The sequence below is a fragment of the Hemicordylus capensis genome, chromosome 10, assembly GCF_027244095.1.
Source record: "Hemicordylus capensis ecotype Gifberg chromosome 10, rHemCap1.1.pri, whole genome shotgun sequence".
Taxonomy (NCBI): domain Eukaryota; kingdom Metazoa; phylum Chordata; class Lepidosauria; order Squamata; family Cordylidae; genus Hemicordylus; species Hemicordylus capensis.
In genome coordinates this window covers 6,871,779-6,899,355 of record NC_069666.1, presented here as the reverse complement: position 1 = coordinate 6,899,355, position 27,577 = coordinate 6,871,779, and the positions used below count along the sequence as shown (strand labels likewise).

Sequence of the window (27,577 nt, the reverse complement as noted above, 5' to 3'; positions counted from 1 at the left end):
AGTAAATACTTAATTTGCATGACTGAAACAGGTTGCAGAATTCAGCCTTTTGCCATGCAAAATTATGTTGTTTTTAAAAAAATCTCATTATCCATAGCCTAATCTGGGTGCCCTGAAACAGACTAAGCTATTGTAGCCACAGCCTGTCCCGACTCCGTTCACTGCTGACCTGATTCACCAAAATGTCCCCTATCCTCCTGATGACGAAGTTCTTTTCACTCCGGTCTGCCAGGGACTCCTTCTTCCTCTCCAGAATCCGCTGGAAGAACAGGCTGTGGATGTTGAGCAAGTCATCCAAACAAGGGAAGACCTTTTCCACCATCGACTGCTCGTACTGAAGCTCCTGCAGCATCCCACGGCTGTAGACATCGCTCATGATCTTCAAGGTGCGGACGTGGTGCATCTCCGTTTGCATCAGTTCTGCAGACGAGGAACAGAGAAAGAAGTGGAATGCAAGATGCACAGGGGACGCGAGCATGGCTGGTCCTGTGGAGCACAGAACATCAGCAGGAGCCTGAAGCATGGAGTCGTCTGGGAGTCTTCACTCCCGTTGAACGGCTTCCTAGTCTCTGCAACCCAAAAGATAAGCGGGAGAGCACGAGCAGGAACTGCTGGCTGACGTCTCAGGAGCCAGAAAATTCACAGTGTGAGGAAAGGGCTTCAGAAACCAGGAGTCTCTTGATACTGGTTGCAGAATCAATAATCAGAATCAACAATTGATACTGGTTGCAGAATCCAGGGACTCTGGCAGGTTAAGAATTTAGGTTCCTCTGGTGCAGGAGGCGGATGGATTAATTCATTTTATCATGGCACAATGCTCACCATAAATGACATCTTGCCGCTTCACAACATCCTTCTTCTGCTGCCGGAGAAACTTGCTGTCCACCACTTGACTCCAGGACTGAGCTTCCAGCTGCTTCGAGTCCGTTTCGAAATCGCCCATCAGCTGGCCTTCATTCATGTCTGCGCCTGGAAATAAAGGAGAAGGCAGGTTCCATTTAACGTGACAAGCAGTCCTCGTACATCACCACCACCACCAGGTACAACCCCTTCAAAAGTCTCTGCACCCAATGTGGTTGGACTACAAATCCCATCATCCCCAGCCACAGTGGCCAGACACGGGATGATGGGAGTTGTAGTCCAGCCACATCTGGGGACCCAAGTTTGAAAACTTCCGCCTTAAGGGGATAGGACTCTGGCTGTCATCGGGGAAAGGACAATAGCTTAGTGGGAAAGCCTCAATTTTCCGTGCCAAAGCTCCCAGGTTCAATCCGCAGGATTTCCAGGCAAAGAGCCCAAACGGAAAACCTGGAGAGCCACTGATAGTCAATGTAGGAGTGGAAGAGAACTGGTCTTGTGGTAGCAAGCATGACTTGTCCCCTTAGCTAAGCAGGGTCTAACCTGGTTTGCATTTGAATGGGAGACATGCATGAGCATGTTAAGACATTCTCCTTAAGGTATGGGGCCGCTCCATGAAAGAGCATCTGCATGTTTGCATACAGGAAGTTCCAAGTTCCCTCCCTGGCAGCATCTCCAAGCTAGGGCTGAGAGAGATTCCTGCCTGCAACCTTGGAGAAGCCGCTGCCACTCTGTGTAGACAATACTGAGCTAGATGGACCAAGGGTCTGACTCGGTAGAAAGCAGCTTCCTATGGTCCTAGACAATACTGAGCTACGTGGACCAGTGGGCTGACCTGGTATAAGGGAGCTTTGTATATAGCCTCTAATCAGGCCCTGCTTGGGCATATAATCCATTTTATTTATTATTTCTCTGTGTAAACCGCCCTGAGCCATTTGTGGAAGAGCGGTATAGAAATTCAATAAATAAATAAATAAATAAATAAATAATAATAATAATAATGGCGGCTTAGCTGAGCTTGGGACTGTTGAACCAACAGTGGCCTTCTCTGGAAATGTTTAAGTCTTTCAGAACCTGAGACTACCACCTCTTCCCTCTCCCAAGTATCTGGACCTTGTGTCCTGCCTCCATAGCGAGACTGAAGCTCAGTCCTCTCCAGGCCTTGCTTAGGGCCCCCAAGAGCTCACAAATTTAACTGCAAGAGAACAGCTAAAATCATACACATTCTGCATTCACAAGCTGGCAGCCACCATTATGTGCAGGGCGGAGGCACTGAAGAATGATGGAGTGGACTGGAAATGTTCTCCTGGTTGAGTGATGGCAGGAAACATCACCCTCACTCCGATTTGGCTTTGCAATGTGGCCAAATTTCATTGACTATGTGACGATGCTGTTATCACACTGGAACAGAATCCCTGATTGGCTGGATCACATGGTCAGCAAGGAAACAAACTCTCTTTTCCTTGCCCACAAAAGTTTAGCTAAGCCCTAGTAACTGTGCAATGCAAAAAAACAAAACAAAACAACCAAACGTGTTTTTCCTCCATACGTTACTTGGTACTTAATGCTGAGCAAGTCCACAATTACTATGTAAGACTCCAAGAGCGAAGCATTTATGTAATTGCATGTAATTGCATTATAATTAACATGCAATTTATCCGCCTTTGTTTACTCCGGTAAATTAGCAGAAGGATTGAAGAGTGCTTTCTGAAGACGGGACATTCAAGCCTTGAAAGCAATTAATGGATCTGCCCCGAGTAGAGGATTATTCAGAAAAGAGGCACACTGCAGAGAGAGACAGTGTTCACTTATCCTCTAAATGCTTTTTAAAGTATTTAAAGCTTCCTAGTGTCAAGAATATCTCTCTGTTTCTAAGGGGGCAATTCCAAGGGTAACGGAATCAGGCATGGAACCATTTTTTCAACATCTCTAGCAATAAGCAAATGTTCAAGTTAATACTACATATACCCACTGGCAAGAGAGAATCTCCTACTATAAGGCCATTATTTTTCACAGAACCCTTAAATGTTTTTTTGATTCTGTTATTAACTTATCTTGCATATTTCAGACACTAATGGAATCAAAAGCAAAGTCCAAAAAAAATTAAGGGTTTTGTGAAAACACAGCCTTACAGTAGGAAATGTTATCTTGCTAGTGGATACATATATAGCAACAACTTGAAAAGTGGCTTATGGCTAGTCATCGGAAGAAATGGTACCATGACTGATTCTGTTACCTTTGGAATAGCCTTAAGGTGGGTCTTGTTTAATTCTGTTTGAATTAAAATCACTCTTTGCAGGTGCCAGCTAAAATGAAAAAGAAGAAAAATCAGGGCTTAATTGTATCCTGGTCCACACATTCTATGCGAATAAGTCTGACTTCTAAGTTAGGAGCAACCTATCACAGACCAATCAGAAAAATAATTCATTTTAATCCAGAGTGGAAACTATGAATGCTCAAAATATATACAGACAGACAGAATATGTAGGTGTGAAAACTGGGTTATAGGAGAGAGAAAACCCCAATTTATATCCCTAACCAGAAGGAAGTCTAGAGTCTATTTCTCACTTGAGGTTCTAAACCTGTATCCGGATTACACCATTTCTCACAGCAGGTGGAATCTCATGTGATTAAATGGTTTTCCATACTGTAATAAACCACCCTGCACACACAGAAAATTAAAATCTAGGGAGAAGGGTTTGTTACCTCTCCCCGATATACTAGTTTTCTGTGTGCAGGCAAACCTTTTCAGAATAAGATTCAATCATTTGAGTCCTCGCCTGCAGTCTGAAATGGTACAGTCCAGACACAGGGTTACCACCTCCCAGATGCCCTATTTTTCTACACGAAGCAAGTGCCGTATAGGTGGACCCCACACAGCCCCTCAGCCCCCATCCCAGTTTCTCATGACTTCAGCAATTACAGCTACGGTTCCTTACCTTCATCTGTTAAGGATTCCATGGATTCATTCACCCGGCTGATTTTATTCAAGGAGTCTGTTGACTGAGAGAGGAACTTCCACGTGTGCAACGCGCTTTCATCATTGCCAGCTCTGGAGAAAGAGGAAAGAAGCGGGTCATACAGAATTTCAGGCTGGAAAGACACTTTCCATACATAGGAAGCTGCATTCTACCATGATAAGTCCTGAAGGGCACAGTTTTATCCAGAAGCAGAAAAGTGACACACACTTTAAAATAATAACAGAATAAAAGTCCAGGAAAGGCAAAACCAAGATGGCAGGGAACAGAAATAAAAAGAGCTGCTAGCTGGTCTCCATCTTAACTCCTCCCTCCATTGGTCCAGATGCTTGGTCCATCTAGCTCAATATTGTCTACACCAGGGATTCTCAACATTGGGTCCCCAGTTGTTATTGGACTTCAACTCCCATAATCCCCAGTCAAAGGCCACTGGGGCTGGGGATTATGGGAGATGAAGTCCAATAACATCTGGGGACCCAACGTTGAGAATACCTGGTCTACACTGACTGGCAGTGGCTCTCCAGGGTTTCCAGCCCTACCTGGAGATGCCGCCAGCCAGGGATTGAACCTGGGGCCTTCTGCATGCAAAGCCAACACTCTGCCACTGAGCTATCCTGAAGAGCATATGAAGCTGTCTCATATAGAGTCAAGACAGTTGGTCTATCCAGCTCAGTACAGGCTACATTAACTGGCAACAGATCTAAGTTTCAACCCAGAAAGAAAGAATCTTACCCAGCAATGTTCTGGATTGAGACACTTTTCGAGAGTGCCGGATTCTGCTGAGATCTCCTGTTATTGAATAAGGAGGTCACCGTGATCTCATCGGGGGCCAGTATTGCCGATCGGGGTCTTTCCTTCGGCTGAGAGCCTGTCAGGGGAATGTCGACAGACAGACCATACTTAGCAACATATAAAACACAAAATTAAGAAGTTTCAATGCTATTGAACAAGGAACCATTTCAGGGGTGAGAATGGTGGACTAGACTGGGTGAGACCAGCGGGGAATTGACCTCGGGCCTGTTAACATCTTTCAGCCCAACCTACCTCACAAGGCTGTTGTGAGGACACAAATGAGGCGAGGGGCAGAACTGTGCACACCACCCTGAGCTCCTAGTAGAAAAGAACGGGATATTTATTTATTTACCACATTTATATACTGCTGTTCCCTCCACAAGGAGCTCAAAGTAGTATACATAGTTATTTTAATCCTTACAATAACCCTGCGAGGTAGGTTAAGCTGAGAGAGAAAACAATGAGCCCAGAGTCACCCGGTGAGTTTCATGGAGGAATGGGGATTTGAACTTGGTTCTCCCTGGTCCTAGTCCAACGTTCTAACTAACACACTACACTGGCTCTAATGGAATATTGAACAATGAAATTTATCAATGATAATATACTCAAAATGTAACAGAAATAGAGAGCGTGGGAGAGAGAAACTTGATTTGTATATATCAACTCTTGGTGTAATATTTGTTAATGTCCGTTTTAAAGCTTTTTAAAGGGTCAACATGCAGGCAAACCCCCAGTGGAATAAAATGTGTTGAATCTCCAGTTACCGTTACCAGATCATGATTACAGACTACCCTGGTGCACAAACAGAATTATCAGCTTTTTAAGAGCTCAGCAAAGATGAAAAGAGGGAGAAAGAACAGTTACTCACTTTTGCTTCGCATGACGACTGTGGGTAATGAGGAAGTATCATGTGGTTGAAGACCTCCTTTCTGGAGCTGGAAAAAAGGGAGACAAGATGAATTTTTAGCAGGGGTTTCTGCCCGCTTGGCAGGATCACCGGGTGGTGGTGGGCTCTGCTCCATGTGCCAAGGATGAGGGAGGCTCGGGACAGGGCCTTCTCGGTCATTACCCCAGACTTTGGAATGCTCTCCAAGTGGCTTTTAGAAAGCAAGTAAAAACATGGTTTTTCACCCAGGCTTTTAGATGAGTATTATGTTTTGTGTTGCTGCTGCTCTGGATATTGTTGTGTTTTATTATGTATCTGTTGTTAACGTTAATAGATCTGTACTATTTTTAATACTGAAATTTTATATTTGTATTATTTAAGTGTGTAATTAGTTTGTATTGTTTTAATGATACTATAAACCACCTTGGGGTGTGTTTTTTTTAATGAAAGATGGTATACAAATCTGACAATAAATAAAATAAATTTCTGCCTTGTTTTAGAAAGAAAATTGTTACACACACACGTACAAAATTGTTAGACTCATTTAGAATAAAAGCTGTCTCAGGCATTGAAGGCTTTAAGTTTTGATGTGATTGACTGTAGCTGCATTCATCGTGAACCTGGTACAGGCCCCCTCAAATGCAGCATACAGATAGGAAGTGTACAAGTACAGGAGTTTGGCTGGTTTTATTTAAAACACACACACAGTATGAAAACTGGTGATTTTCAAAGCCTTAGGAAGCCACCTTAGAAAGCAGAGAACTACATTCTTTCCCACAGTATAATTACAAACCATGTGGTTTCTAGCTGTGCGTGCGTGCGTGCATGCTCGCAAAACCAAACCTGTATTCAAAAGAGAACGTTCTTACCTTCATTTTCACCTTGGCACAAGCAGTAACACTCTCCTTGCAACTTTTGTGGATGAGGATGCCACAGGCTGTGTGAAAGGAAATGCAGCCAGTTAAAATCTACTGGCCTCTACACTTCTACATTTCTGACTGTGATGTTCGGCGTTTAAAAATCCCAGCTTCTTTCAGTGCATGGTAGCACTAGAGAAACACCCAAACCCTCTGGTCTTTCTGGATTATTCTTTGGGGAAGCCAGTGGGGCAGGGGATGCTGGCGGCTTTAAGTTATCCTCACGGCAGTCAATATTGGTTGCACAACAAAGCAGCCTCTTTGGATAACCTCTAACCTTCGCAAACGTTTCCACCTGAGTCAGTTCGAACAAACCGGCAAGTCCAGGTTCTCAGACTGGGAAATTCCCCCTGAAGATAAGGAGACTCGTGTTTGACTTTCTAAACCTGCAGCGATCTGGAGGGAAATGCTACGTTGTGCCTGAGACAGTGATTCAGACAAAAGGCAGAATCTCCCTCACCTCGGCCCCCGCTCAAAAGCCTTGCTTGAACCCAAAGTCATTCACAGGAAGGGGTTTCAAAGTTATGGCAAACATATTTGTGGGCGGCGGTCAGAATTCTCCCATTTTAAAAAGGGACTAATTAACTGTCCCCTTTGCTAAGTGGGGTCCACCTTGGTTTGTACTTGGATGGGAGGCTATATGTGAGCACTGTAAGATATTCCTCTTAGGGGATAGGGCCATAGATCAGTGGAAGAGCATCTGCATGCTTCCACGCAGAAGGTCCCAGGTTCACTTCCTGACATCTCCAGGTAGGGCTGGGAGAGACTCTTGCCTGTAACCTTGGAGAAGCTGCTGCCAGCCAGTGTCGACAATACTGAGATAGATCAACCAGCAGTCTGACTCAGTATAAGGCAGCTTCCTATTTCGCCAGAACAGTTAGTCCGTTTCTACATTAGTAATTAATTTCTAAAGAAGTAGTGGTACAAATCAAAGCCCACCCAAGCCCTACCCTCTGCCCTGAAAGCCTAGCTTCCTAAATCCCATATAATACTTGCCCACTTGTGGCTAGAACTCTAGTGGGATGTCCCCATACCTTCAAAATCCCCCTTCTGAATGCTCGCCCAACACATAAACTTAAAACTCCCTGCAAGTAGAAACCTAGCATGGCCAAAAGTAGGCTAGTTTGGAATCTGTCTCTCAAGCTGACATGCTAGCTTTGTACTTGCAAGAGAGGTGTGTGTGTGCGCGCACACACGTTTAACACATGGGAAGCATTCAAAAAATGTGATACAGACACTTCAGTGTTCTCTCTAATTTTTTCATCTGTGTGCAGAATGAGTTTTGTTCTGGGCGGCAGTATCAAGGCAGTGTGTGCACACCTGCATTCAGAGTGGGGCCTTCCTGATTCAACCTGAGTGGGATCTAAAATTAGCTGAGCAGACATCCAAAAACATGTGAGCATGTGCACATGCACAAGCCTTAGAGAGAAGTCTGCACTCCCCCTGCCATCTGAAGATGCTATGACCTCAAGAGCGCAACCTTTCATTCCGTTGCATGCACAGACCAAGTCCCCATTCAGCTTTGATATACTGTATCACCTTTTAAAAATGGTGATTCTCTTTATTTAGCAGGGGGAGAGCAACTGGCCCTATCCACCCCCAGCACAGTATCCCTATAGTGACTGTTGCTGGTGTCTCTCTTATGTTTTTTTTTAAGATTGTGGGCCTTGAAGGACAGGGAGCAAGCTTATTTATCTATCTACCTATGTAAACAGCTTTGGAAGCTTTTGTTGAAAAGCGGTATATAAATATTTGTAGTAACAGTAGTATCAAATGAATATGTCGTATCGTCTGAACCGTTCTAGATGCAATGGTCTGTATCATCTGAACTATTCTGGATCCTAACAAATCTCTTTCTGGGCCCAAAATGGCCACCATGTTTGTTCAAGGTGTCATAACTTGCATTTTGACATTTAAAAAAAAAAAAACAGAACACGCCCCCATCCCAGGGTAGAGAGAAAAGAAAAATCACTCACTTGCGCAGGCGACTGAATCCTTATTGAAAGGCTTCATACAGTGGTAGCAGTTGATGGGCCCCACGGTGGGGATGGTGCTGAAAAGGTGCCCATTGATGGCCTTCTTATCCTTGTCTTTCTCCTTGGAATCCTTGTCTTTCTCTTTTGTTTTCTCCTTGTCCTTTTCTTTTTCCTAAAAAGATTTTTTTGGGGGGGACACAAACAAAAACAGAAAATGCTTAATTTTTCTTTTAAATTCCTCGGGGAGAATTCACACTCGGAGGCTGAATCATCAAGAGAGAGGCTGCACACGTGCAGAAAAACCAGTCAGGGCAGACCATCCTGGCCACCTCCCGGGCCCCTCAAAGATCAAGTTGACAAGTTCAGCAGTGAGTCATTGACTGATGACACCCAGAGTGACGCAGGATGCATGTCTGAATCAGCCTGACGATCAAGGCTACCAGGCCTGGCCTTTAGAACGGATTGTTGCGCAAGCATGTTCTGCGCTGTGCAGCAGCAACAAAGGCTCTACTATTCCTCAAAACCCTCTCTCTAGATATATATCCCCGAGTTCTCGCTCACAACCTGCAGAGGAGAGATTCCAAACTTTGGTGCCCCAGTTGGACTACATCTTTGGCCATCTTGGCTGGGGATGATCAGGGTGAGGAGAGCTGGTCTTGCTCTCGTGAAGCGTGAATTTGCTCAGCAGAGTCTGCCTTTGTTTGCTTTTGGATGGGTGACCATATGCGAACACTGTAAGATATTCCCCTTAAAGCAGAGTTTCTTAACTTTGGGTCCCCAGGAGCTTTCCCAGACAGCAGGCTTTTACCGCGGGTTTTCTGCGAGACTTTACTGTGAGTTCGAAGTTGCCCCCAAAAACTGACACAAAGAGTGGATTTTTTAAAGGGCTACACTCAAAGCGCAATTAAAAAAACACGAATCGTGTGTGAAGTGCTCCCAGATAGTTCGCAGGGACTTCGGGGTAAATTTGGTCAATATGTGGACATTCTAGAGGAGATAAGAACGAAAAGCTAGGTGTGAAAAACTTCCAGATATTGCTGCACTAGAACTCCCCCTCATCCCCAGCCATGTCCCAGAATGCACAGGGGGCCCCCAGCAGACAGGATGCTGGGAAAAGACAAAAACCATTGATGTACTGAGACATCCGGATTACCTAAGAGGAAAATGCATCACCTAGTAGTCTGTTGCAAGGGAACTGCAACTCGGAAAATGGCCAATCAACATTTGCAAGCAAATATAAATCTTTTTTTTATATTTATCAGAGCATTTTTATAATCTCAGAGCATTTCGCAGGCCCACCTGGAGAGGCCAGGGACCGGACCTGCGACTTCTGCACACGGGCAAGTGCTTTACCGCTCAGCTTTGGCCACTTCCTTGTCTCAGGGGCCTGTTATAACATTGCCTCGCTGCATTCTTATTGCACAAGTTTTGCTGGCAGCTGGGCTGAACCTTCCAATCCGTGTTCCCTCTAACAGGGATTCCCAGATGTTGTTGACTACAATTCCCAGAATCCCTGGCTGCAATGGCTTTTTGTCTGGGAATTATGGGAGCTGTAGTCAACAACATCTGGGAATCCCTGTTAAGAAGGAACACCCTGGCCTCCAATACCACCAACATTCCTCCAACCACCATCATCCTTAAGAATCTTTTCTAGGAACAGGAGATACTTTATTAGCCCGTGCCTTGGACGAACTGTGTGCAGGACAGCCTAGCAGCAGTGAAACAGTTAACTCCAGGATAGTTGAAGGCAGGGCGGCAGAAGAAGACGAACAGGGAGGCAGATGTTCTGCAATGATCCTCATGAGGAACAAACTCTGAGCCGCCTGGATGACACATGCAAATTGTGGTTGTGATATGCAAAGCTTCATCTCTCTCTCTCTCTCTCTCTCTCAATGCAGATCATTGCACAACCCTGCTGTTCAGACTGCAAGCCCTTAGGGCAATCTTGTCCACCGGCTTTTATTTATTTGTTTGTTTGTTTATTTATTACATTTATAAATGTAGTCTATTCCGTTCTTTCTCCAAAGAGCCCATACACGGTTCTGTTTATCCTCACAACCACCCTGCGAGGTAAGTTAGGCTGAGAGAGAACTGGCTCACTCCGTGCGTTTCCTGGCTGGGTGGGTCTCCCTGGTCCTAGTCCAACACTCTCTAACCACTTCATCACACCCTGTTCTGAAAACAAGAAGAAAACCTAGAAGCAATCCTAGTTTGAAAGCTCCGGTTCGAAGGTGGGGTGTGTATGTGTGTCGGACTTTAATGGCAGGGGAGGGTACACTTACCCTTCCCTCCCACGTTCCCCCCTCTGACACTCCGTTATTCAAGGCTCCTTCAGGGCGTCAACATACTTCCCTGCTGCCCCATCCCCTCTTTCCCTGGAAGTACCTGGTGTGACCTCCAAATGGGTTCGTGCACATCCCTACTTTGTACCACTGCATGAGGCAGAGGGTTCCACCGTCCAACAGCTTTTACAGTTCAGCAAGTCCTCCTGAATCTGCTTCCTTCCAGCTCCAACCCACGGGTTCTAGTCTTGCCCTCAGGAAGCACAGAGAACAAGATCCTCTCGCTTGCCTCTGTCACAGCCCTCCAGACATCTGAAGATGGCCACCCCAGCTCCCTTGCGTCTTTTCTTTTCCAGGCTAAATATTTCCCAAGGGACTAGGGAGGCTACTATGCAATGAGGATCCTTTTGACCGCAGACTCAGACAGACACAAGAACCAGCGGCTCTTGAGCAAGGATGAAACCACCGGAGGTGTCACTCCTGCCGCTGATGCAAATGTTGAACTTCAAAATGTGGCACTGGCTGGCCTAAGGAGAAGAGCATAAGAACAGCCCTGCTGGGTCAGGCTGAAGGATCATCTAGCTCAGCATCTTTTTCCCCACAGTGGCCCACCAGATGCCACTGGGAAGCCCACAGGCCAGAGATGAAGGCAGGCCCTCTCTCCTCTTGTTGCTCCCCTGCAACTGGGATTCAGAAGCATCCTTCCTCTGAGCCTGGAGGTGGCCCGTAGCCATCAAGACAAGTAGCCGTTGATAGACCATGAATTGGACCAAGCCCCACCCCTTTCAAAGCAAAGAATGCCTTCCCATCCTTGAGTCCCCAGATACTGTTGAATTACAACTTCCATCATCCCGCAAAGGCCACTGGCTGGGGGTGATGGGAATTGTTGTCCAACAACATCTGGGGCCCCAAGTTTGAGAACCCCTGCCCTAAGTACATAAGAACATAGGAAGTTGCCATATACCGAGTCAGAACCTCAGTCCATCTAGCTCAGCATTGTCTACACAGACTGGCAGCGGCTTCTCCAAGGCTGCAGGCAGGAATCTCTCTCAGCCCTATCTTGGAAATGCTGCCAGGGAGGGAACTTGGAACCTTCTGCTCTTCCCAAAGCAGCCCCATCCCCTAAGGGGAATATCTTACAGTGCTCACATATAGTCTCCCATCCAAATGCAAACCAGGATGGGCCCTGCTTATCAAAGGGACAAGTCATGCTTGCTACCACAATCTAATGGCTCAGTGGGGAAGTAACTTGCCTCAGTGGGGAAGTAACAACAAGAGGTTGCCGGTTCAAATCCCCGCTGGTAGGTTTGCCAGACCATGGGAAACACCTGTATCGGGCAGCAGCGATATGGGAAGATGCTGAAAGGCAACATCTCATACTGCATGGGAGATGGCCATGGTAAACCTCTCCTGTATTCTGCCAAAGAAAACCACAGGGCTCTGTGGGCGCCAGGAGTCAACACCGACTCGACGGCACAACTTTACTTCGCCACAAGACCAGCTGGACCAATGGTCTGACTCGGTAGAAAGCAGCTTCCTTGACTTGTTCCAAGCTGGCTCTCCACTATGTTCCCCTCTTGCCCAGAGTTCTCACACCCAAGAGCATTCAACGATGCTAACTTCTACCCCCAGCTTGCAATGAAACGGTCCATCCCACCACCTCAGCCTTCTACCACCTCATTCCTCCACGTGCAGAGACGAGGCCTTCTTTCAAAGTCCCCGAGGCACTCTTAAGCACCCAAAAGGACCACAGGAACATGAAAAATCAAGATTGCTCCACCCTGCCTGTTCCTTCCCAACTTCAAAGAGCATGCACGCAGTTCAGCAGAATCAACCCTGCAGTTTACATGATGCAACAGATGATCACTGCATTTTGCTTTTCCACGAAAGCCGACTTGAGACATTGGGGGTAATTCAGTAGCCCCACTTCCCCTAGGTTCACCCCCTTTCAAGCTCTGGGATCCTTGGCCTGTAGGACCAAGGCCACAGCTACAGTTTTCCAAGAAATCCACTCCTATTCAAAGAGACTGCCTGCCTTGCTTTGTTTCAGAAACAGCCTAGCTCGAATAATAAGAAAAAGAAAGAAAGAAAGAAAGAAAGAAAGAAAGAAAGAAAGAAAGAAAGAAAGAAAGAAAGAAAGAAAGAAGACACCAGCTCTAGTTACAAAACAGGAAATGCTGTGCAAACAGCTTCAGAGGATGGAAGGGGCTTTACAAACCACTTGCAACCGACAATTAAAAAATTACTGCAAAGGATGGAAAAGGTCGTCCCCTTTTACAACCAAAGTTGCTTTCAGATACGGCTGGAGCAACGTTACAGTCTTTGCTACACCAAACGGAAAGATGCTCCTGGAAGCTGAGTTTAGTTAGGCAGTCACATCCCAGCAATGCACCAAAGGACTTTTGACGCCCTACCGGCACAACTGATCACGCCAGCTAAAAATCTCTGGCCACCCCCTTTCCAAAAACACGCCGGTGTCCAGCGAGAGACAGGTTCTTACCTCGGAGTGCGTCCGTCCTATCAGCCTCACTGTTATGCTGGGTACATCGGAAAAGCGATGCCATTTAAAGGACATGCTTCCCAGGTCCGGTGCTGGAGAACGGCGCTATGCACCTATCAGTCCATGGCGGTGGCGAGGAAGAGAGAAAGCGCACACACCTTCGGGCTGTGGAGGGCCATGAAACGGTGTTTGGGGGAAAGGAAGTCAGAAAGGAGTTGAGCAAGTTAGTGGGGGGGGGGAGGAGGAAGGGCTGAATCTTCTGAACTTCCTCAAAGGCGATTTTAACTGCTGGGGCTCCGGAGATGTCAGGCCTCTCTCTTGCAGTGACTTTGGCGTAAGAAAATTATGAAAAAGTGGGTGGAGCGCAGACAAACGCAGGAGGAGCAGAACTCTCTGCTCAGTGTTACCACGGCGAAGGCTAATTTCCAATTACTGACTGGAAGCCGGGGCTGGCAGGAACGTGTCGTGATGTCCGCTGAGATGGCCTATCGATTTCCCAGCAGCACACCATCTCCAAGAGAAAGAGTGGTGCCTTTAAGACAACAAAAACTATCCGCAACACACCAAAAAAAGAAAGAAAGAAAGAAAGAAAGAAAGAAAGAAAGAAAAAGCAGGCTCCAAGATGACTTCCTGCTTCACTTCCTCTTTCAAGATTTGCCTCCCCCTTAAATAAGACGAGATTAAAAAGAAAACAAAAACTCCTGCACATGTCAAAGTCCAACAGCTGCTACTTTATGCAGCAACTGGACACAAAATCAGCATGGATGTGCATGCATTTGTTAGATTCCAAACTGGACGATGCCTAAATGAGAAAAGCAGGGAGCTGCTGAAGCCTGCATGATGCAGAGAGCTGCAGCCATAATTAGCAGCAGAAAATCCATCAGCGGGGCAGATATTCTGTTAAGCATCTTTTTAAGCCCTCCCCCCCCCCCCACTCAATGTACTGAACTGCCCCCCAAAACATATTTTTCTCCCCACCCACCCACCCAAAAATGTCTTGTGCTTTTCCTCTTCCCCAAAGACCTTTAAATGAGGAATTCTTCCTCGAGCGTTTCCTCTGCAATAAGCACACAAGAACAGCCCTGGTGGCTCAAGCCAAGCCGATCCAATCCTGCTTCACGCTGTGGCCGACCAGGGGCATCTGAGAAGCTGTCAAGCGCGGGAAAGGCCCCCCCCCCCGTTGGTGTTCCTTAGCCTCTGGTGTTCAGGGGCACGACTCCTGTGATCCTGATGGAAACATACAGCTATCCAGGCAGGTATCCACTGATAGCCCCACCCTCCACAAATCTGATCACCATCTAGACCAGGGTTTCTTAACCTTGGGCCCCCAGATGTTGTCGGACTACAACTCCCAGAATCCCCAGACATGGCCTTTGTGGCTGGAGATTCTGGGAGTTGTAGTCCAACAACATCTGGGGGCCCAAGGCCCTTATGTCCCCGCTTACCCATCTCCTTTCTAAACGGAAAAGGCCCATATTGTCTACAACATCAAGCCCTGAAATCAATCCCCTGCCCCGGATGGGAGGAGAGCTGGTCTCGTGGTAGCAAGCACGAATTGTCCCCTTTGCTAAGCAGGGCCCACCCTGGTTTGCCTTTGAATGGGAGACCACATGTGAGCACTGTGAGATATTCCCCTTTAGGGGATGGGGCCAGAGCTCAGTGGAAGAGCACCTACCTGCTTGCACGCAGAAGGCTCCAAGTCCCCTCCCCGGCATCTCCTGCCACCTTGGAGAAGCTGCTGCCAGTCTGTGTCGACAATACTGAGCTAGGTGGACCAAGGGTCGGACTCAGTAGAAGGCAGCTTCCTGTGTTCATTGGGCTGTGCATTTATGCATTTAATCCCACCGGCACGCCATGCAGAAGCACAAAAGGCCAGACAACACGTAGCATTTATGACAGCAAGCTACGGGGTAAGCTGCACCAGGCATTACAGGGCAGGAGTAATCTCCACGCAGATGTCAGCTTCAGCAATAGTCTTGCCTTCCTGCTAACATGGGCTTCTGCCCCTAAACACCAAGCCATGCTGAGGACTAGCAAGGATCTGTTTAAACAAAGAAATGCCGATGGCCCAATTAAGTTACTTTCATCTAACTCGGAGAGTTCTCAAACTTGGATCTCCAACATTGGACTACAACACTCATCATCCCCACTCTGCCCAGGGATCATGGGTGTTGTAGTCCAACGACATCTGGGGACCCACATTTGAGCATGCCTGATCGAGAGAATGTCTGACAAGCCGTAAAAGCAATAATTTGCTTGGCGTTCATTTTGAGTGTATAAAGCTACCTTCTGAGTCAGACCACTGATCTTTCTAGCCCAGCACTGACTACTCTGACTGGCAGCGGCTCTCCAGGAATTCAGACTGGGCTCTTAGCAGCCCAATCTGCAGAGGCCTGGGAGTGAACCTGGGATGTGTTAGAAATGGAGATCTGTTTTTATTCTATGTGGCTGCCTATAAAAAGGAGGCACCTTTGGAAAGATCACAGTATCTGTATGCACAGGAGGAAAACAGAAGTCCACCAAAGGAAACCAACTTTTCTTGCATAACCACTTTGCAGTGCTGTAAACCTCAGGAAAAGTTGCATTGGCTGACGAGGGCAGAGTTCTTTGAGAAGGACCTTTTTTAAAAAAATGCTGATACTAAACAGAGATCAACTTCTGGGCCATTTTAATATTTATTAGGGCTGTTCTCAGGAAGATCACTATAGAGCAGGAAATGCTTCCAGCCCTAATACAGAAGACATGCATGCTCCCAACTGACGGTTGTGAGAATTCTACAGGCAAGGGGGAAATTACTGGCTGTGAGCCGGGTATGGAGGAGAGCCCAGAACTTGTACCCAGCTCCAGAGTGCGGGTGGACAAAAAGTGCTCCACACACCTACTACTTCCATAACCACCTCGTAGATTAGCATTTCCCCCTCCTCCTCTATTTTTTTATTTTATACAATTATATCCCGCTCTTCCTCCAAGGAGCCCAAAGCGGTGTACATGGTTATGTTCATCCTCACAACAACCCTGTGAAGTAGGTCAGGGCTGAGGGAGAGAGAAGTGACCGGCCTCAAGTCACCCTGTGAGTTTCGAGGCTGAATGGGGATTTGAACTCAGGACTCCCCAGTCCTATTCCAACACTCTAACCACTACACCACACTGGCAGAACACCAACACAGAATATCATTTCTAAATGGTATGAAAAGCTGAAGAGTACGCAGTCACACCTAAGATGACAGACTACATTCGCATTAAGCACAGAAGGCAGGTCTTAAAAAACTGTCATTTAAGAGACAGATATCGGTGGCATTAAGTAGCTGGTGTGCTACAGCTGAGACTATGGTGGTGAATGAATCATGCTTTTTGCAGAATGCTAAACAAACAAATGAGAATGGAATCAAAAAGAAAAGGTGCCCAACTACAGTCTTGCATCAACTTCTCAGCGGAAGTTGAACCACCCCTTCCTGACAACCAATCTGCAGTTTCTACGGGCCTAGTTGTGGGCTCATCACCAATGCAATTGTGTTGTTTTATCAAAAGAGAAATGCGGGTGAACTGACAACATTCAGTTCCATTTCCCAAACTTCTATCACATTCATCAGCATTTCTAACAGGCCTCAGACAGCTGCAGACGCTCAAATCTCAGAGCAGGGATATGCAAAAGATAGTTTCCCAAACAGCACATCTTTGATTCAAGGTGCTAGAATCTCTTATACCACAGGAGGGACACAAGGCAGAAGTGTGTGCATTTACTCAGTACTAAAAATATATTAAAATTCTGCTCCTTGCTCCCTGCATATAAATTGGCCCAATTTCTTGTGGGTTTGCCATTCTGGTTTTGCTTGTCATGGGGAGGGGAGAAGGGGCTACGTGCCAGGTACTGAAACCACACCACCAGTAATACTATTCAGGCGCATCCCCACCTTTCGAGATCTCACCATGCATTGCCTGTATACTTTCAAGTGCAGCTGGGGGCCATGAGGGCTAGAAACTTGCAGAGCTCTTTTAAAAACACAGAAACAGATGCTCAAAAAGCACAATGGTTTGGGTGAACTGAGCAACAGCTGTATGGAACTCTCTGCAATTTTGCTTCCTGCGAGATTTCCACAAAACTGGGACATTCAGAAAACATAACGCAGTTGCAGTGACGGCCATGTTAAGCAAATGCTCTTTCGAAGTTTGATTCTGCCACCTGCAGGATTTTGAGCTTCCCTAGAATTGAATGTGTCACCTTAAGTGCTGCAATGGGGAAATGCTTGACTAACAAGCAGAAGGTTGCCGGTTCGAATCCCCGCTGCTACTATATCAGGCAGCAGCGATCTAGGAAGATGCTGAAAGGCAGCATCTCATACTGCGCGGGAGATGGCAACGGTAAACCCCTCCTGTATTCTACCAAAGACAACCACAGGGCTCTGTGGGCGCCAGGAGTCAAAATCGACTTGATGGCACACTTTACCTTACCTCAGAATTTAATGCAAGGCTCAGGTGCCATGCCCTTCACCCCCAGCAGGGGCCAGCCTAGAGTTAGAGGACCAGCAACACAACGTCAACTCCCCTCCACCCACCTACCCGTAAAAAGGAGAAGCAGTCGTTCCCAGAATGCTGCACATCAAACACAGGAGTGAGATGCATGCATCTGGAGTCACTTACTTTGCTCTTCTTACTGCTGGACATTTTATTCTTGAGGTAGCTGAATGTGCGGCTGACTTTCGTCCCACTCTTGCCTTCCAAGTCTTTCCTGGAGGGGCTTGGAGGCAGGAACTGGCCGCTCTCCTCGTTGATGCTGGAAGCCAAGAGACACACATGTCAGAGAGCACCTGGGACCTCCTAAGCGCTCTCCCCCTGCCATTTTTTCACACTAAACATTCTGCCTTCACAAAACCCCACTTAGTGTGTGTCTTTGGTTTGCTGGCCTCTGCTAAGGATCATTAGGGTTACAGTGCCAACTTAAAACACACACACGGTCTTACGAACTTAAGAACAGCCCTGCTGGGTCAGGCCCAAGGAGGCCCATCTAGTCCAGCATCCTGTTTCCCACAGTGGCCCACCAGATGCCTCTGGGGAGCCCACAGGCAAGAGGTATGTGCATGCCCTCTCTCCTGCTGTTGCTCCCCTGCAACTGGTACTCAGAGGCATCTTATGTATTTGTTAATTCTCTGTGTAAACCGCTCTGAGCCATTTTTGGAAGGGTGGTATAGAAATCGAATGAATGAATGAATGAATGAGACTGGAGGTGGCCTATAGCCCTCAGACTAGTAGCCCATTGATAGGCCTGTCCTCCATGAATTTCTCTAAACCCCTCTTAACCCCTGCTAAGTGGGCAAAGAGGCACCTTTTTATCATGATGATTCTCTTTATTTAGCAGGGGGAGAGTAACGGGCCCGATCCACCCCCAGCACAGCATCCCTCCAATGACTGTTACTGGGGTCTATCTTGTGTTTCTTTTTAAATTGTGAGCTCTTTGGGCGAGAGGGAGCCATCTTATTTATTTGTTATTTCTCTATGTAAACCGCTTTGGAAACTTTTGTTGAAAAAGCGGTATATAAAGTGTTGTTGTTGTTGTTAAAGCCATCCAGGCTGTTGGCCGTCACCACATCTTGTGGCCGAGGATTCCATAGGTTGGCTATGCGAGGTGTGAAAAAGTGTGACCTTCTGCCGGTCCAAAATGTTTTGGCAAACAGTTTTATGGGATGACCCCACTCCCATCCCTTTGTTTTCATAGATAGTTTACTTGTTTAAACGACATATGAAATGACTTTAAGGGGGGGGGGGAACAGGGATGCCATGAGTTGAGGGGAGATTTCGCAGGAGTCTGGCATGCAGAAATTAAGCAGGTGCAGCTTTTTTCATTATGGACACAGGAAACTGCCTGCCACTGAATCAGACCGTCAGTCCAGCCAAGCTCAGTCTTGTCTACACCGACTGGAAGCAGCTCTGCAGAATTTCAGGCCGTACCTCGAGATGCCAGGGACTGAACCTGGGACCTTCCATACGCAAAGCAGCTGCTCTGCCACTGAGCTATGGCCTGCAAAAGATTACTTGCAGCAGGGAAAGCTCACCTGCCAAATTTCTGCCTGTCAGGTTGGTGCTCAAGGTACAAGAATAGCAAAAAACAACAACAACAAAAACCATATTGTAAAGATGACCAACATGTTTTCACCACCACCCCACCATGGAGACTATGCCTTCAGCAGCAGAAACCTGGCAAATTCAACAGGTGAAGCTTTTCCATACCATCAGGTATTCCATGCTGGGAAATGCCTCCCTGACTGAACTTCCTCAGCATGCAGCTGCTACAGACTGCAAGAGCTCTGCCCAAACTAGACACCAACCCTCATTGAAGAGACTTAATTACTGATATTTTGCATCATATGTACTCCTCGAACAGACACAGTGCCCTCTGCTGTTCATAAGTACTTCCTACTAGACTTCCTACTAGACAAATTGTTCCTACTAGACAAATTGTTGGTCTCAAGAAGGCACTGAAGATATGCAAGTGCTCCCTTAATTTAAAAGAGAACGTTTTTAGTGAGGCTATCTCCAAGCTAAAGAAATTACAGTCAATCAGTTAACTAAAACTGGAGTGAATTGTCAATTTAATCTGTTAAAGCTGCATACATTTAGTGATATTGCATGGCTGTAAAGAAAAAAAAACATGCCTCCATTGCTTTTAGATGATGCCCCCATGTGTCAGAAAGAGGTATAATTCAGGACAGGTTCCATACTCTCTCTCAGCTAAATGACAACACATTTCTAAAATGGCTCTTACAATGTGCAATTAGCATAACTATTTGTATTTTTTAGAAAATAACTTCTTTTTTAAAAAATCTTCTGCTTTGTTATTTGGGGGCACCTTTTTAGTTGATCGCATTTTTTAAAAATTGTGACATGCAATCGATTCATGGGCTAAATGCAATCAATTCATGGGCCCCGATATAGGTTTGAAAACTCTTACTGAACTCAAGGAAGTCGGAATTTGCAAAAGATGACATCAGTCTTTGGGGGTAGAAGAGAGGAAGTTTTAAGCAAGGGGTGCACAGCTCCAGCCCTCCTGCCGAGGCTGAACTACAACTCCCATCATCCCCGACTCTTGGCCACTGTGGCTGGGGGTGATGGGAGTTGTAGTCCAAGAACAGCCAGAGGGCCAAAGCTGTGCAGCCCTGGTTTAAGAGAACCAGCAGGCAACTTACCTTTGAGCCAACGAACCGCCGATGAAAAATCGGCTACCTGGAAGAAGAGAAGTAGGAAATGATGTTACAGTGCACCGTTCTGGTGACTCGTGTGTCAAATAGGTCCCACAAGGCTTTTTGTCATACATGCTGACGGATGAGCATTAAAGCTGAATAGGGGACTCCACCCCTCCAACCTACACACACTCCTTTACTTGTGCACAGGAACCAAACTCTACCAGCTGACGTGAACCAAACCATCTCCAGATACATTATCTGTAGCATTTACAGCCAACCTCTGGGATAATTTGGGCTTTTCTCGGCTAATCCATCTAGAGCAGGGATTCTCAACATTGGGTCCCCAGATGTAATTGGACTTCATCTCCCATAATCCCCAGGTCCAGTGGTCTTTGGCTGGGGATTATGGGAGCTGAAGTCCAATTACATCTGGGGACCCAACGTTGAGAATCCCTGATCTAGAGCACAGCTGCACAACTCCAGTCCTCCTGCAGATCATGCACTACAACTCCCATCATCCCTGACTATTGGCCCTTATGGCTGAAGATAAAGGGGATTGTAGGCCAAAAACAGCTAGAGAGCCAAAGCTGGGCTGAATCCAGAGGCTGCCAGGAGGCAAAACTGACAAAAAGATTCTTCAGACGGAAGCTTGACAGTATCAGACCTTGAGCTGGTCCCCAGCCATCACTGGTGGTGTCACCAACGGCTACTCTCCATGGCAGCAACTCGTTCTTACCCATCGACCCTGGAGCCTTCTGCAGGCCAGGCTACAGAGCATCCTACAGAGCTACACCTTCCTTTTGCATCCTGCGGAGCTTTGCAGAGCCTTCTGCAGGCCAAGCTACAGAGCCTCGTGTAGTTATGGCCTCTCTCGTGCACAGACGGAGCTCTCTCATCCTGCATTAGATCACATCAAGCTCCATTCTGTCTATGCCGGGGCTGCACAACTTCGGCCCTCTTGCAGATGCTGGACAATAACTCCCATAATCCCCGCCTCTTGGCCACTGTGGCTGAGGATGATGGGGGTTGTAGTCCAACCACAGCTGGGGGCCCAAAGTTGCACAGCCCTGGTCTACACTGGCTGGCAGCAATTTTCCAGGGTGTCAGTAAACTCCTGCTTATTCGAATTATTTGGATTTGGATAGGGTCACATCATCATGCTCACATGCTCAACCATGTAAGAAGAACCATACTAAAATTCAGTGACAACTATCCCAAGTCCCTTTCCTCGCCATTTTCAAGGCCTCTCTTTCCCCTCTGCCTGCCGCTAGCAAACTAGGGAGCCGAGTATGCTTATTCTATAAAAGCTGTCAAGGAAATATTTCTCCATTTACACCGACTGAGGAATTATGGCCACTTTGATGCGACCCCCCGAGCTGTACTTTTTGTATGGTTTAAATGTATCTGTGTGATTCGATCTCGCATGGGGAAGAGGGGGATTTAATTGCCGTGTGTTATTTTTACTTGAAAAGAATAAAATCAAAACAGTTTCAACCAAATTCAAGGTTCTGCTTGCAAGATTTCAGCCCTTGATCGCCTCTCTCCTTCAACACCTGTTTCCTAAGCAAGCTGGTCTTTCAACAAATTAAACCTTTCCTCGGCTCATGCAGAAATTGCAGAGTTATCAATTCCCATGAGCATATCTGAATGACAAGGAAGAAAAACTCAATAAGTTGCACTGGGCAATATTTCCCCCGCTGAAATGTTGATAATGCAAGATGTACAGACGAGCTCACCCTAAAACTGAACAAAGACACCATTCTCGACCAACGCATGTGATTTAAATATATCTGTGAGACTCACACGAAGACAATGAAATATACCGCTTTTCGACAAAAGTTCCCAAAGCGGTTTCCATAGATATAAACAAACAAAATGGCTCCCTGTCCCCAAAGGACTCACAATCTAAAAAGACACATAAGATAGACACCAGCAACAGCCACTGGAGGGATGCTGTGCTGGGCATGGATAGGGCCAGTTGCTCTGCCCCTGCTCAATAAAGAGAATCGCCACTTTTAAAAAAGGTGCCTCTTTGCTCAGTTAGCAGGGGACTCATTGCACTGTGGGCTAGGTGGCAAAAATGTCCTGTGACAAAACCATCCGGGTGGCATTCAACTGCATGCACCGTTTCAAAGCAATTCGTCAAGGTCAAAGCCACAGTGAAATGGGGAACGAACCCATGAAGCTCGAGCAAGATTCCATCTAGAGGAGATTCAGCTCAACATGATCTCAGGAATACCAATGTTTCTAAGCAGTCACGAAGTCCAAGCAATACTGCTCTATTTCCGCATTGCAAGTGAAACTCGGAAGCAGGAAGGAAGGAGCAAGGCATGCGTGGGGATGATCACAAGCAGCGCATGGGTTAATGAAAGGAAGCCAAGAGAGACCCCAAGCACCCCTGGCAGCCGCCACCCATGCCAGCTTCGGTTTGCCGAAAGAGGTTACTTACTAGCCAACTCCTCCTCCTCATCACTGGAAGAAGAGCCAATAGAAAAGACAGTTTTAGACTTGGGAATGAGCGGAGAGATGCTGAAGGAGAAGGAAATTCGTCTGGATGGCCGAGTCCGTCCCTGGGCTGAGAAGTGGTTAACGGCACACGTTAGAGCATGCATTTCAACAACGACAATCACAGAGGGGAGGAGAGGAGCAACAGTGGCCCAAGGCAGGCTGAAGGGCCAAGCAAAAAGGAAGAGCAGCAGAGCAGAGGGCTACGGAAACCAACACAGGCGGTTCTTTCCCTTCCTCCAAAAACGTGCAGTGCTTAATTTGTGGAGATGCTGGTTCCACTCTACACATGAGCTGTAGGCTTGAGACTGCTCTCGGGTGGTCTTCACAGGACTTCCAACAGAGATCCTTTTAGCCATCCTATTAACCTATGAAGTCTATTCTTGGTGAAATAATATTAACCTATGATGTCTCCTGGGTGAAGAGCATCCACCTGTTTGGTGAAGAACTATCTCAAGGTGACATGACTGCATAGATCAGTGATTCCCAGCCAGTGTTCCCCATCACAGGGATTTCCAGATGCTGTTGCAGAATCCCCAGCTGCAATGGTCTTTGGCCAAGGATTCTGGGAATTGTAGTCAACATCTGGGAATCTCCGTTACAGGGAACACTGTTCCCAGCCTGGAGGCTTTCAGATGTTGCTGAACTGAAACTCCCATCATCCCCAGCTTCAAGAAATTGTAACTAGGGGTGATGGGGGTTGTAGCTCAGCAACATCTGGAGACCCCCAGGTGAGGACCCACTGGCATAGATCAACAAAAGTCACCTTCTTCAGCCGAGAAAGGTAGACCCTCTCCAGACTCACTCTTTAAGGGACACAGAACACCTAGGAATATCACTGATATTCCCCCTGCTCCGCCCCGCACAAGCAGCTTAACTGGCTATGTCCCCTTCGCAGACAAAAGGTGGCAAACCACCTTTTATTTTTATTGTTATTACAGCACCCCTGGGGTACCTTTCCCTTTGCTGCTTGGAAGAGCACCTGCTGGATCTAACACAGCACTTTTGTGTTTCTCTGGTCAGCACTATCAACCAGGCAAAGAAGCGGCAACGACACCCATCCAACATGGAAAGATGGGAATCCCTGAAGTCCGAAGGAGCCCAAGAAAAGGGCAAGACACGTTTTTCAAGCCACGCTGATGTGTCCACCCAGCAGACTGGGAAGCAGGGCTGTAACTAAACTAAAATACATCACTAAACAGAATTCGGGACACCAGACAAGGCCACACAATGCACCACCGCCATCAGTAGGAAGTTACCAAATCCAACAGGGACCTCTCCAAAAAGGAGGCCCTCCAGAAGAGGGGGGCAGTCAATGTGATATTGGTTGCTGAAGCCCTTACAAGCTTCATATAATTATCATCGGTTTCTCCCACCCTGTAACCCACAAAGCAAGAAGTAAGTTTTGGAGTTGGAGATCCTGTCTCTTCAACTCTAAAGAGATTACAATGGGAACATGTCCTTGGGGGCGGGGGGAATTCCACCCAATAGACACAATCCAGCCAAACAGGATCATTCCCCTCCAAGCGGCATTGATTTCAACTGGGGAGATTTGAATACACGCTGAAAGTTGGCACCAAATCAATGAGACTTGAAAGTACATAACTTTGGCTAGATTGCGTTCAGTGCATTTAGCGCCAGTGTTATCAGAGAGTGCGAAACACACCTCAAAAATGCATGGCTAAGAAAACACTCAATGCGTGAGGCCTTTAAGCAGACTCAGTGATTAAAATTTTCTAGGCGGGATCTAGGTCTTGCAAGCAGCCTATCCGCTTCAGTGGGAAAGTTAGGAAGCACAGGAAAAGAAGCCATTCAAGCTATTAACCTGTAGCAAGCATCCCATCCATACAAAACCATTCCGGGGTTGGGGTGGAGGCGGAATCCCTTAAAACGAAGATTCTCAAACTTGGGTCCCCAGATGTGGTTGGACTACAACTCTCATCACCCTCAGTCATAAGGGCATTGTGGCAAGGGACGATGGGAGTTGTAGTCCAGCCACATCTGGGAACCCAAAGCTGGGAAACCCTGTAATATCGGAATTAAAAGGTCAGTGGCCATTGTGGCTGGGGATGATGGGAATTGTAGTACATCATCATGTGGGGACTCAAGGTTGGGAAGCGCCATCTTAAAGCACAGAGGAGACCACTGTACACACAGTCACACACAGTGGGCCCTGTCCCATCTCCTCACTCCTTTCCTCCCTAACAACTATTCATACAGAAAGGATGGCAGGACAAATTACAAATTTCCATGCTTCCCTTCATTGACTGCCTCTCGCAAGGGTGAGAGAACACCCAGGGGGCAGTGATGTATAGTCAGTGTCACACACTTTATAATAGGTTTTTTAAATAGTTGTTTCCCCTTGCTAACTGAGCAAAGAGGCATCTCTTAAAGTGGTGATCCTCTTCTCTTTAGCGGGGGACAGAGCAACTGGTTCAATTCGGCCACAGCACAGGAACTCACCAATGGCGGTTGCTGGTTTCTAATGTGCGTGCGTGCGTGCGGGCACACACACACACGTGTTTAAGACTGGGAGCCCATTGGGGGCATGGAACCTTATTTATTTATTCGTTTATCCCTGTTAACTGGGCAAAGAGGCACCTTTTAAATGTGGCGATTCTCTTTATTTAGCAGGGGGAGAGCAACTGGCCCTATCCAGCCCCAGCACAGCATCCCTCCAGTGGCTGTTGCTGGTGTCTATCTTATGTGTCTTTTTAGATTGTGAGCCCTTTGGGGACAGGGAGCCATCTTCTTTGTTTGTTATTTCTCTGTGTAAACTGCTTTGGACACTTTTGCTGAAAAGCAGTAAATAAATATGTGTTGTTGTTGCAGTATATAAATATTTAGTAGTTGTTTTAGTACAGGTTTTACTCCCAGACAGCAGAGGTGTGTAAGAACATAAGAGCCCTGCTGGATCAGGCCCAAGGCCAATCTAGTCCAGCATCCTGTTCCCCGCAATGGCCCACCAGATGCCTCGGAGAAGCCCACAGGCAAGAGGTGAGGGCTTGCCCTCTCTCCTGCTGTGGCTCCCCTGCAACTGGTATTCAGAGGCATCTTGCCTGTAGCTATCAAGATAGTAGCCACGGAGAGGCTTGTCCTCCATAAGCCTGTCTAAGCCCCCTTTAAAGCCATCCAAGCCGGTGGCCAGCCGCACGTCCCGTGGCAGAGAATCCCATAGATGACTGATGCACCATGTGAAGGAGTACTTCCTTCTGCCGGTCCTAAATTCCCTGGCCTTATCGTTTCATGGGATGGCCCCGGGTTCTAGTGTTGTGACAGATGGAGAAGCACTTCTCTCTGTCCACTCTCTCCGCACCATGCATAATTTGATAAAGCTCTATCATGTCTCCCCTCACGCGCTGTGTGTGTGGGGCGAGCGCTGGGCTGTTTTGGCAAGAGTCACATGCGTTCGGCTTTGAGCTCGGGGAGAGGAGATGACAGCCACACATCCTCCCAAATCTCGAGTTCTGGCTCGAGCCACCACATGCTGCTGAAACCGCATTGCTAAGGCCTCAACAACTATGAATGCATTTTTTCCACAGGCCAATGCAAACTTTGGTGGCATTCGCAAAAGGGAGATTATACAGGGGGGGAGAGAGGAATTTTGCAAAAAATGAGCCATAGTTTGCCTCAGAGTGATGCAGTGTCCTCTTTCCAAGCTGGATGGAAAGTTTCCCTGTAATGGGGAGAAAACCACGGGGTTGCCAGGCCAGCCTGTTTTCTGGGAAGAGAATAAATATATATATATACATACACGTATATTTAACTTTTCACGTTTGGTCAGCATCTGGTGGGGGCGGGGGGGCAGGGAGACAGTGCCAATTGGTTATTTGTTGCTTCTTCAAAAATAATAAAATGATGGGCTTCAGAAAGAGCAGGAAAATCAGAGCAATACGGCACAGAAAAGGAGGTGGCTGTTTCCGCGACTGGATAGTCTAGTGCTTTGGTTACTATTGCTAAGGGACAGACCACCTCCAGTCAACAGTCTTAGTCAGAAGTTGAGACTTCAAAATGCCTCTTTCAGAAGATTCTCTTTGCTCTAAGGCTTCTATAGAAAACTGCTCGCTGAGAAGTGGTTCTTTCCTGTGCCAAAATCCTTCCTTGCTAAAATGCAGAGTTGCTTTGGAGAATTGAGGCTTATCCTGAACAAAATGGGCCATCCTCATGGTCATCTTCATTATTTATTACATATTATCCCACCCTTCTTCTAATGCAGGGCTTCTCAAATTTGGGTCCCCACGTGGTGGTGGACTACAACTCCCATCAACCCCAGCCACAATGGCCTTCACAACCCTTTTACTCCTGTGCTTCAGAGTTTCCCAACCTTGGGGCCCCAGATGTTGTTAGGCAACAACTTCCATCATCTGCCACCACAACGGCCTTCAGCCCTGTTATTGTTATATTGCAGGGGTTCCCACCTTGGGTCTCCAGATATTGTCAAACTACAACCCCCATCACCCTCAGGTACAATGGCCAAAGGCCATCTGGGGACCCACTTTTGAGGACTCCAGCTTGACGGAGTTCAGGGCACATAATGTGGTAGCATGTACAACTTGTCCCCTTAGCTAAGCAGGGTCTGCCCTGGTTGCATATGAATGAGAGACTAGAAGTGTGAGCACTGCAAGATATTCCCCTTAGGGGATGATGGAGCTGCTCTGGGAAGAGCAGAAGGTTCCAAGTTCCCTCCCTGGCAGCATCTCCAAGATAG

The 27,577-nt window shown here is 47.0% G+C and overlaps 1 protein-coding gene across 12 annotated transcripts in view; it reads right to left on the bottom strand.

The window, feature by feature from the left end:
- Positions 1 to 27,577, bottom strand: part of AKAP13 (A-kinase anchoring protein 13) — a 193,378-nt gene that overhangs the window by 21,498 nt on the left and 144,303 nt on the right. For 11 of the 12 annotated variants that reach the window (XM_053272105.1, XM_053272112.1, XM_053272111.1 and 8 more), the window contains 10 exons: positions 22,814 to 22,939; positions 20,368 to 20,404; positions 17,828 to 17,960; positions 8,408 to 8,579; positions 6,384 to 6,451; positions 5,497 to 5,563; positions 4,569 to 4,704; positions 3,798 to 3,910; positions 823 to 969; positions 170 to 420 (listed from right to left, as the gene is read on the bottom strand). In XM_053272105.1, coding sequence (XP_053128080.1) covers positions 170 to 420; positions 823 to 969; positions 3,798 to 3,910; positions 4,569 to 4,704; positions 5,497 to 5,563; positions 6,384 to 6,451; positions 8,408 to 8,579; positions 17,828 to 17,960; positions 20,368 to 20,404; positions 22,814 to 22,939 — 1,250 coding nt within the window. The remainder of the gene's footprint in view (positions 1 to 169; positions 421 to 822; positions 970 to 3,797; positions 3,911 to 4,568; positions 4,705 to 5,496; positions 5,564 to 6,383; positions 6,452 to 8,407; positions 8,580 to 17,827; positions 17,961 to 20,367; positions 20,405 to 22,813; positions 22,940 to 27,577) is intronic. The other variant, XM_053272116.1, reaches the window with a different exon arrangement.